General features: G+C 42.9%; 1 protein-coding gene across 1 annotated transcript in view; it reads left to right on the top strand.

Moving 5' to 3' along the window:
• The window catches only part of LOC129696925 (collagen alpha-1(XIX) chain-like), a 320,031-nt gene that overhangs the window by 19,086 nt on the left and 288,917 nt on the right, over positions 1–12,028 (top strand). Inside the window, exon 3 of the mRNA XM_055635036.1 lies at positions 11,738–11,812. Coding sequence (XP_055491011.1) covers positions 11,738–11,812 — 75 coding nt within the window. The remainder of the gene's footprint in view (positions 1–11,737; positions 11,813–12,028) is intronic.

Raw genomic sequence — 12,028 nt, 5'->3', positions numbered from 1 at the left:
AGATATAGTAAGTAAATGGTAGGAGTATAAGGAATGTTGATGAAGAGATGGACCTTGAGGTACAAGTTCATGCCAAAATACCTTGATAGGCTAGTGAATAAATCATTTTGGTTGCAGTTTAGATTTTAGAAAGGACAGCATGGAAACTGCTTTTTGTGTCTAGATTCAACAGGATATTGCCTGGATTGGAAAACATTAGTTATAAGGTGAAATTTGATACGCTGTGCCTGTGTTACTTGGAGTGAAGGAAGCTCAGGGATGTTCTGATAGAGGTATGTACAATTATGAGGCATAAACAGAATCTGTTTCCCCATGACAGGTATTAAAACCAATGTTTATTGTGAGAGGGAAGAGATTTAAAGAGGACTTGAGTGGGAAGTTTTTCATACAAAGTGGTTGATATCAAAATTTGTTCCCAGTGGACCCTGGATACAAGCCTTTCCCTAGTAATGGGCCTGTCCCACTGAAACGACTTTAAGGCAACTGCAGGAAACTATTTCAACAACTAAGTTACAGAGATAGGTTGAATAAGTTAGGTCTTTATTCTCTGGAGCGCAGAAGGTTAAGGACTTGATAGAGGTCTTTAAAATGATGAGAGGAATAGACAGAGTTGATGTGGACAAGCTTTTCCCTTTGAGAATAGGGAAGATTCAAACAAGAGGACATGACTTCAGAATTAAGGGACAGAAGTTTAGGGGTAATATGAGGGGGAACCTCTTTACTCAGAGAGTGGTAGCGGTGTGGAATGAGCTTCCAGTGGAAGTGGTGGAGGCAGGTTCATTGGTATCATTTAAAAATAAATTGGATAGGCATATGGATGAGAAGGGAATGGAGGGTTATGGTATGAGTGCAGGCAGGTGGGACTAAGGGGAAAAAAAATTGTTCGGCACGGACTTGTAGGGCCGAGATGGCCTGTTTCCGTGCTGTAATTGCTATATGGTTATATGGTTATGCAGTCGCTACATGTTCGCTGGTGGTTGCCGGGGAGCATGGTCGTGGTCATGAGGACTTCATGGTCGTGAGGACTTCCCGCATTCTGGAAACTAGTTGCCGTGAATTTTGTTGAAAAATTAGTGCCTCCATGGAGAGTAGCGAGAACTCTCGAGCCGCAGGTGGGTCGCCAGGAGGTCCTAATGGGTTGCCAGGAGGTCGAAGGTTCTCTGAGTTTGAAGCCGGTGCTGACCGGTGAATTTCATTGGCTCATTGGGGGAAAAAAAGATAAGCAGTAGTTTTCAGAATCAAGGATAACCGACCAGTAATGTTAAATGTCCGCTGAGCTTCACAGCCGTGTATCTCTGGCCTTTTAAAAGTTGTCTCCACTCCTTCTCACTCCCCCTCTTTTAAAGGACTTGCCGTACACTGTACTTTAGCCATCTTTTTACAGCGCCAACCTTCCTGTTCATCGCGTTGTGTGTCTGTTTCGCCTTGGCTTTGCACCATGTTAATTTTTTAGACCAGGCATGTGGGGAGGAGCGCTGTCTAAAAAATTTCACACGGGCTGGTGAAGGAAGGTGTGTGTGACCCCATTAGCCTGCAGAATGTCTCTAACAGCAAAAATTCTAAACTTATGCTAAATTCAACATGCCATAAAAAAAAAGTTATAGCATTAAAAATATTAATGTGAAACCACAAGAAAACACCAAGCACATTTATAAACACTTGAGTTAAAGCAATTCTATCAAAACTGTAGTTCACCTAAAATGTACCCCTCCAGCTTGCAGTCATTCTTCTCCATTGTAAATAAATGGCATTGCAGAGGTGCAGGAGGTAGATACTGCACAAAACAGAGATGCAATGCAGGGCTCCATGAGATATAATGGCAATGCTCAAGGAGTCTGGGACTTTTGTGTTCATGTGGGCTTACATGGGAATCCCGAACTTCCAAACAGTGATGTGGGGATTCAAAGGGCTGTCAGCATTTCTCAGGAAAAGCACGACATGAATTGAACAAGCACTACACTACATTCAGCAATCCTCCCCAATATCTTTATTCTTGCAGTTTTGGCTTCTTATGGAAGTCCGATTTTAAATTACTGCACCATGCCTTGGATTGTTAAGGACCACAGTACCTGAATACCTTTTCCACACTAATCTAAAAATATATTTGAACATTACTATGTTAAGCGTACTATATGGGGAGAGTGCAGTGGAGAGATATGTTTATTAGGCCTTCCATCACAGCGATGTGATGGATGTTTATGTAAATTATGTTGTGTCTTGGGTCTATGTGTTTGTAATGTATGGCTGCAGAAACGGCATTTCGTTTGGACCTCAAGGGGTCCAAATGACAATTAAATGTATCTTGTATCTTGTATTTTTTTTAAAAGCAACAAACTGCTGGTGGAGTTGGGCAGAGTCTGTGGGGGGCAAATGGACAATCAGCCTTCCAGAACGGGACCTTTCTTCAGGCTGATCGGACAGATAGAAAATAACATAGAAAATAGGTGCAGGAGTAGGCCATTCGGCCCTTCGAGCCTGCACCACCATTCAATATGATCATGGCTGATCATCCAACTCATGTTGTTCAAGGTCATGACTCTTCATCAGACTGATGCTCCCCCTGGAGGTGGCTATTTGTTGAAGATTCCAGCATTTGCAGTTTCTGTTATATGAATACATTGTTCGTTCAAGGTAAATTGGGCATGTCTGCAAAGATGAACATTTGCAATTAGTTTTTATAGTTTGTTTGCTGTTGAGCTGGATGGAAAGGAAAGCTTTGCAGGAGTAGGCCCTTCGAGCCAGCGCCGCCTTTCAATGTGATCATGGCTGATCATCCCCTATCAGTACCCCGTTCCTGCCTTCTCAGCATATCCCTCGACTCTGCTATCTTTAAGAGCTCTCTCTAGCTCTCTCTTGAAAGTATCCACTGCCCTCTGAGGTAGAGAATTCCACAGACTCACAGCTCTCTGTGAGAAAAAGTGTTTCTTCGTCTCCGTTCTAAATGGCTTGCCCCTTATTCTTAAACTGTGGCCCCTAGTTCTGGACTCCCCCAGCATCGGGAACATGTTTCCTGCCTCTAGCATGTCCAAATCCTTAATGATCTTATCTGTTGCAATAAGATTGCCTCTCATCCTCCTAAACTCCAGAGTATACAAGCCCAGCTGCTCCATTCTCTCAGCATATGACAGTCCCGCCATCCCGGGAATTAACCATGTGAACCTATGCTGCACTCCCTCAAAATAGCAAGAATGTCCTTCCTCACATTAGGGGACCAAAACTGCACACAATACTCCAGGTGTGGTCTCACTCAGGACCAATAGAGAGGATATTGACCTAAATTTAACTGCACGTTGTTGAGGCAAGGGAGTGGAGGCAAGGTGAAATGATTGGAAATTCAATTTTTTAATATGTACATAATTAGAAGGTGAATGAAGGAAAGCAGGTTTTTATTTCAGTTGTAGACCCTTCTTCAAAATTGCGACAATTGTTTTTAATAGAGGCCTGTACACAAAATGTAAAGGTGGTTGTGACTGCAGAAAAAAACATGGAAGCCAAGGACAGGAGGTGTGAAGGGTAAGGTAGGTCGGATTAAGGAACCCCGAGTGACGAGAGGCTCTGGTCGGTAAAAAGAACGAGACACTGGTCAAGTGTAGGATCAAGTGTATCCCTGGAGGAATATAGGGGATTGAGGAACATAGTTGCATTTTTAAAAGTCATTTTTAAAAGATTTTAAGATCTAAGACTACAATTCAATGTTCTCTGAAAATGGCAGTGCAGATATATAGGTGGTGAAGAAGGCTTTTGGCACACTGGCTTTCATCAGGCAGGGCATTGAGTATAGAAGTTAGGATATTATGTTTTGCAAGACATAGGTGAGGTTGCACTTGTATTTGAGAAACCACAGCAACAGCTCTATTTCCTTTGATGGCTTGCAAAGTTTGCTATGTCCCCAGCAACCGTCACCAACGTCTACAGATGCGCCATAGAAAGCATTTTATCGGGATGCATCACAGCATGATTTGGGAACAACTCCATCCAAGACCACAAGAAATTGTAGAGAATTGTGGACTCAAACCAACCTCCCTCCCATTGACTTTAGCCACACTTCATGCTGCCTCAGCAAGGGCACCAGCATAATCAAGGACCAGTGGCTCACCCCAGCAACTCTTTCTTCTTCCATCAGGAAAGAGGCACAATGTTTGAAAATGCATACCTCCAAATTCAGGGACAGTTTCTATCCAGCTGTCATCAGGCAACTTGACAGTCCTCTCATTAGATAGAATGCAATCTTGACCTCCCACCTACCACATTGGAGATAGAAACATAGAAATTAGGTGCAGCAGTAGGCCATTCGGCCCTTCGAGCCTGCACCGCCATTTAATATGATCATGGCTGATCATCCAACTCAGTATCCCGTACCTGCCTTCTCTCCATACCCTCTGATCCCCTTGGCCACAAGGGCCACATCTAACTCCCTTTGATCTTTGAAATATATTTAATTGGACTTTATCTTGCAGTAAATGTTGTACCCAATATCCTTCATCAGCACACTGTGGATGACTTGATTGTAATCATGTATAGTCTATGACTGGATAGCACACAAACAAAAGCTTTTCATTGTACCTCGATACACATGACGATAATAAAACTAAACTTTATATGCAATGTAACTAAAACTAATACTGCTAGAAAAGCAGGTGTCATGGCCTAAGCTTATCCGTAAAATGGTTGTAGCTAAAATCAGGTTAACCCATCATTTATCTCTGACCTGTTTGAGGGGCTAGCAGTGTATAAATTATCTGTCACAGTCCCAATATAGCAACAGTGACAAGACTTCAACAGTACATTGGTGTGAAATGTTTTGAGCATTCATACTTTGTGAAATTTGATTCTAATTTAGTTGTGTTGCAGATGATATTTACTGGCACTTGAGTACAATGTTCAATGACATTAATTGGCAGAGAATGCAGATAAATATCAGCAGAAGCAGAGATGTTAGACTTAATGGGCAAGGTGAACATTGACAGGAGAATGCACTGAATGGCTGTATGCTCGAAGTAGATAAGTCGCCTGTTCCAGGTGGCTTGTATCCCAGGGAAGAATGTGTGGAAATAAAGGTTGCTTGAAATAGTCTTTTGACATCTTTAAATATGGAGAGATTGGAAAATGATACATACAACTTTGTTGCTCAAGAAAGGATATTCTTCGTTACCATGTGTGAGTCAGTTTTGTATTGGTTATAAAAAGGTTTACAAAACAATAATTTGGGGGAAAAAGTTTCACAGGCACTTGGAGAGGTTTGAGTAAATTAAGGAGTTAGCATTGACTTGGAAGCAACTGATTGTCTTTCAATAACCTAATTGCATTTTCTTCTCCTACTGCAACAAAAAATTAAATTGTGTCGGCTATATGAATCGTTTTAAAAAGCATTGGACTAAATATGTCATAAGATTGATTGACAAAACAAAATTGTAGAGTAGGAGGGATAGTAATCAGTTTGAATGAAATATTGGCAAAGGGACAGCAAACAGTTGGGTAATTGAGTATAAGAGTCAGGAAGTCTTGATACAGCTTTATAACATTTTGGTTTGAGTGCATTTTGAGTTTTGCATGCAGTTCTGCTTGCCCTGTTACGGGAAGGATAAGGGGGCTTTAGAAAGGGTGCAGAGGAGGTTTACCAGAATGCTGCCTAGATAAAAGGGTATTACCCACAGGGAGACATTTGACGTACTTGGATTGTTTTCTCTGGAACACCAAAGGTTGTGGGGAATCCCGAGAAATTTATAAAATCGAGAGGCATAGATAGGTTCTGACCATTTACCCTATTTCTCAGGATGAATATATTAAGGGCATACTAGACGGCATAACTTTAAGGTGATGCGGCAAACTTTAAAGATACGGGGCACAATTACAATAGACAATAGGTGCAGGTGTAGGCCATTCGGCCCTTCGAGCCACTCAATGTGATCAAGGCTGATCATCCCCAATCAGTGCCCCGTTCCTGCCTTCTCTCCATATCCCCTGACTCCACTATATTTAAGAGCCCTATCTAGCTCTCTATTGAAAGCACCCAGAGAACCTGCTTCCACTGCCCTCTGAGGCAGAGAATTCCAAAGACTCACAACTCTGTGAGATAAAGTGTTTCCTGGTCTCCGTTCTAAATGGCTTACCCCTTATTCCTAAACTGTAACCCCTGGTTCTGGATTCCCCCAACATCGGGAACATGTTTCCTGCCTTTAGCGTGTCCAAACCCTTAACAATCGTATATGTTTCAATGAAATGCCCTCTCATCCTTCTAAACTCCAGAGTGTACAAGCCCAGCCACTTCATTCTTGCAGCATATGACAGTCCCGCCATCCCAGGAATTAACCTTGTAAACATATGCTTCACTCCCTCAATAGCAAGAATGTCCTTCCTCAAATTAGGGGACCAAAACTGCACACAATACTCCAGGTGTGGTCTCACTAGAGCTCTGTACAACTGCAGAAGGACCTCTTTGCTCCTATACTCAACGACTCTTGTTATAAAGGCCAACATGCCATTTGTTTTCTTAACTGCCTACTGTACCTGCATGCTTACTTTCATGGACTGATGTACAAAGACTCCCAGATCCCGTTGTACTTCCCCTTTTCCCAACTTGATGCCGTTTAGATAGTAATCTGCCTTCCTGTTTTTGATACCAAAGTGAATAACCTCACATTTATCCACATTAAACTTCGTCTGCCATGCATCTGCCCACTTCCTCAACCTGTCCACGTCGCCCTGCATTCTCATAGCATCCTCCTCACAGTTCACACTGCCACCAAGTTTTGTGTCATCTGCAAATTTGCTAATGTTACTTGGAATCCATTCATCCAAATCATTGATGTATATTGTAAATAGCTGGAGTCCCACCACCGAGCCTTGCAGTACCCCACTAGTCACTGCCTGCATTTTGAAAGGGACGCGTTAATCCCTACTCTGTTTCCCGTCTGCCAACCAATTTTCTATCCATGTCTGCACTCTACCCACAAAACCATGTGCCCTATTTTTGCCCATTAATCTCTTATGTGGGACCTTATCAAATGCATTCTGAAAGTCCAGGAACTCTACATCCACTGACTCTCCCTTGTCCATTTTCCTAGTTACATCCTCAAAAAATTCCAGAAGATTAGTCAAGCATGATTTCCCCTTCGTAAATACATGCTGACTACGACCGATCCTGTTAATGCTATCCAAATATGTGGCTATTTCATCTTTTATAATTGACTCCAGCATCTTCCCCACCACCGATGTCAGGCTAACTGGTCCATAATTCCCTGTTTTCTCTCTCCCGCCTTTCTTAAAAAGTGGGATAACATTAGCTACCCTCTAATCCACAGGAACTGATCCCGAGTCTATAGAACATTGGAAAATTATCACCAATGCATCCACGAATTCTAGAGCCACTTCCTTAATTACCCTGGGATGCAGACCATCAGGTCCTGTGGATTTATCAGCCTTCAGTCCCATCAGTCTACCCAACACCATTTCCTGCCTAATGTGGATTTCTTTTAATTCCTCCTTCACCCCAGATCTTCTGGGCATTACTATATCAGGAGGATTGTTTGTGTTCTCCTTAGTGAAGACAGATGCAAAGTACCTGTTCAACTCATCTGCCATTTCCTTGTTCCCCCATAATAAATTCACCTTTTTTGGTCATCAAGGGTCCAACTTTGGTCTAAACTATTTTTTTCTTCTTCACATACCTAAAGAAGCTTTTACTATCCTGCTTTATATTCTTGGCTAGCTTACCTTCAGACCTCATCTTTTCTCCCCGTATTGTCTTTTTAGTTATCTTCTGTTGCTCTTTAAACATTACCCAATCCTCTTGCTTCCCACTCATCTTTGCTACGTTGTACTTCTCTTTTATTTTTATACTGTCCCTGATGTCCCTTGTCAGCCATGGTCGCCCCTTACTCCCCTTGGAATCTTTCGTCCTCCTAGGAATTAACTGATCCTGCACCTTCTGTATTATTCCTAGAAATACCTGCCATTGTTGTTCCACTGTCATCCCTGCTAGTGTATCTTTCCAGTCACCTTTGGCCAGCTCCTCCCTCATGTCCCATAGTCCCCTTTATTCAACTGTAACACTGACACCTCTGATCTTCCTTTCTCTCCAATTGTAGATTAAACCTGACCATATTATGGTCACTACCTCCTAATGGCTCATTAACCTCAAGTTCCTTTATCAAATCCGGTTTATTACATAACACTGAATCCAGAATTCCCTTCTCTATGGTTGGCTCCAATACAAGCTGCTCTAAGAAGCCATCATAAAGGCACTCTACAAAGTCCCCTTTCTTGGGGTCCAGTACCAACCTGATTTTCCCAGTCTACCTGCGTGTTGAAATCTCCCATAACAACTACAGCATTTGCTACATGCCATTTTTAACTCCTGATTCAACTTGCACCCTATGTCCAGGCTACCGTTTGGGGGCCAATGATGTCCCATTAGGGTCTTTTTACCCTTACAATTGCTCAGTTCTATCCATACTGACTCCACATCAACTTTCTATGTCACCCCTTGCAAGGAACCGAGTTTCATTCCTCACCAACAGAGCTACCCCACCCCCTCTGCCCACCTGTCTGTCTTTTCGATAGGAGGTATACCCTTGAATATTCAGTTCCAAGCCCTGGCCCTCTTGCAGCCATGTCTCTGTAATTCCCACAACATCATACTTGCCAATTTCTGAGCCTCAAGCTCGTCCACTTTATTTCTTATACTTGCGCATTCATATAGAACACTTTGACTCCGTATTCACGTCCCCCCTCCCACCGCTCGCAATTGGCCTCGACCTTACTCTTTTATCCCTTCTTGAACTTTCCTTCCCATTAATTCGAGAATCTTTTGAAATTTTTCCTGCACTCACTTCCCCTTCAACTCCATCTTTATACACCAAATTTGTCAATCCCCCCCCCCACTATTTAGTTTAAACCCACATGTGTTTCCCTAGCAAACCTGCCTGCCAGAATGTCGGTCCCCCTCCAGTTAAGGTGTAACCCATCACTTTTGTACAGGTCACCCCTTCCCCAGAAGAGATACTAGTGGCCTATAAATCTAAATTCATGCTCCTTGTACCAGCCCCTCAGCCACACATTCAGGTCCCCTATCTCCCTGTTCCTGTCCTCACTAGCACGAGGTACTGGAAGCAATCCAGAGATAACCACCCTAGAAGTCCTGCCTTTCAGTCTTCTTCCCAACTCTCGGAGCTCATGTTGGAGAATGTCCTTCCTCTTCTTCCCGATGTCGTTTGTGCCCACGTACACAATTACTGCTGGCTGTTCACCTTCTCTCCCTCTCGAGGATGTTCTGAATTCGGCTCATGACATCCTGAACCCTGGCACCAGGGAGACAACAGACCATCCTCGCGTCTCGTCTGCCGCCACAGAATAGACAATAGGTACAGGAGTATGCTATTTGGCACTTCGAGCCAGCACCGCAATTCAATGTGATCATGGTTGATCATCCCAAATCAGTACCCAGTTCCTGCCCTCTCCCCATATCCCCTGACACCGCTATTTTCAAGAGCCCTATCTAGCTCGCTCTTGAAAGCATCCAGAGAACCTGTCCCTCCACCGCCCTCTGAGACAGAGAATCTCCTGTCTGCTCCTCGGACAATGGAATCGCCCACCACTATGGCTCTGCCCGACGTCGGTCTCGCTAGTCGAGTCTCATCACTAGGGGAGGAGCCACCGACCTGTCCGCCGCTCAGTCTGGAAGCATCCTCTCTGCCCCGACAGCTCCCAAAAGGGTGTACCTGTTTCCATTTGGCACAGCCACTGGGGTCTCCTGCGCTCCACAGTTACTTCCCTTTCTCACAGTCACCCACCTTTGTTCTTTCTGTATCCTTGGTGTGATAACCTCACTGTAGGTCTGTCCAGGAAACTCTTGTTTTCCTGGATGGGCCCGAGGTCATCTAGCTGCTTCTCCAGTTCCCTAACACATTCATTCAGGAGCTGCACCTAGACACAATTTCTGCAGGTGTAGTTTCCAGAAGCACCAGCAGTGTCCCTGTCTTTCCACATCCTGCAGGAGACATACTGCTCCACCATGCCTGCCAGGCTCCCCGTCTGGCCACTCCCCCTAGAGCTACCTTGCTTATATTGGCTGATTAATTGCCTAATTTGCCAATTTATCAATTTGCAAATTAAATTCCTCAGCCAATCCCTGCACTCCTTCACCTGTTGCTGACCTCTCAGACTTTCCCTCTGACTCAATTCAATTGAGGAAATTCAGAGTGTCTCCGAGGATCCTCCAGTGCTTCTACGCAGCGACGGTGGAAAGCATCTTGTCCGGGAACATTACCATCTGGTTTGGGAATTGCTCTGCCAAGGACAAGAAGGTTCTGCAGAGAGTAGTGCGTTCGGCCGAACGCACTATGGGAACTTCACTCACCCCCCCCTGCAGGAACTATACAACAGGAGGTGCAACTCCAGAGCAAATCATGGGAGACCCCTTCTACCCCTGCAATGGACTGTTCCAGCTGCTACGGTCAGGCAAACGCCTCCGTTGGCATGCGGTGAGAACGGAGAGGTTGAGAAGGAGTTTCTTCCCAGAGGCAATTCGGACTGTAAACGCCTATCTCACCAGGGACTAACTCTACTGAACGTTTTTCCTTCCATTATTTATTATGTAAAAGAATATGTGTGTTATGATTGTTCCTTAGCTATAGAAAAATTCAGCAGTCATTTTGTTAGTATTCAATAGTTATAGTTAAATAAGGGATTAACTCAACGTATCTACAAAACGTTCTCTGAAATTAATGTAAAAAAATTAATGTATTTCTAAGGAGTGATGCAATTAATTACTTTGAGCAGTGGTTATTTCTGGATCTATTCATAGTAGGAATCAATGTGGACAACAGAATTTGAAATTGAAATAAACAGAAACATAACGAGGCTAAGGAAGATTCCTCTGAGAAACATTTAGACATCATGGGCTCAAATTGAAGTGTTGGAAATAAGTCAGTGTAGGTTACAACTTTTTTTTTTAACCAAAGGAATAGAATAATGGAATGTATTATCAGGAAAATAAAAGTATTGAAGTAATTGGCTTTGTAACAATTAGATGTGATTTTTGGAGATGAGTTAAGGGGATGTGAGACCAAACTAGCAAAGTAAAACAGATTTGACGAACGAAACCCAGATGGTTGTCATTTTCTTTTCATTATTATTTTCTACTCGTACATCCTCCTGCCAGAGATGAATAATCCATTTAGCAAGCACACCGTTAAGCCGATATCATGAACTATACTTCAAAATACTTTGTGGCTATAAAATGCTTTTAGCATCCTAAGCGTGTGAAATGTTGTATATAAATTAATTAAATTACAGAGGATAGTTTATGACCGGCAGTTAATGGCTACTGAAATGTATGAATCTCACCCTGGTTGCTAATTTGTGTTAAATGATCCTTCTAAACACCCACTTCTACACACCAACAGGGAAAAAGATCATTTCAGGTTATTTCCAACAATATGTGAGGCAATAGACCTTCCAAAATCAGAAATAATTAACTACTAGAAGCCCGTTGATCATCACAGCTGCACAAGGTTTAGGTGATAACAGAAGTAGATACCTGCATCATGGGCATGCTCTCAAATTCAATGAGATTTTTATGGTTATTTATGTTAGAGGTTATATATAGCTAAGCCTCAGTTCAAATTTTTAATAACGTGATAATTTTAAGAGGCTGGGGACGTGATTCTTTATCTCGGGGATATGTTATCGACACGATTCGTTCTGACGCAACTCTTTCCCTTGGTTTTGCTCACAGATGCTATATGCCCGCCCATTCAGTCAGACGGACTGCACCCCAGACAGATGCACAAGCGACATGCTGATGCTTTAGGTAAATCGTACCAAATTGTTGTTGCTCCTTCCAATAACTGCTTCACCACAGAAAGAAAATACACCTTTTTACGTCTCCTTCCATTTGTTGTATAATCATTTCAAGAGGAAATGGTTTGATGTGAAATAGGAAGGGACCAGGGATAGATCCTTGAGAGATTCCAGAGAGAATGATGCAGACTTTAAGGAGAATAAAAATCAGTGATTCATTCATTTT

The sequence above is a fragment of the Leucoraja erinacea genome, chromosome 5 (genome assembly GCF_028641065.1).
Source record: "Leucoraja erinacea ecotype New England chromosome 5, Leri_hhj_1, whole genome shotgun sequence".
NCBI lineage: Eukaryota > Metazoa > Chordata > Chondrichthyes > Rajiformes > Rajidae > Leucoraja > Leucoraja erinaceus.
This window is presented reverse-complemented; position numbering and strand designations above follow the sequence as displayed.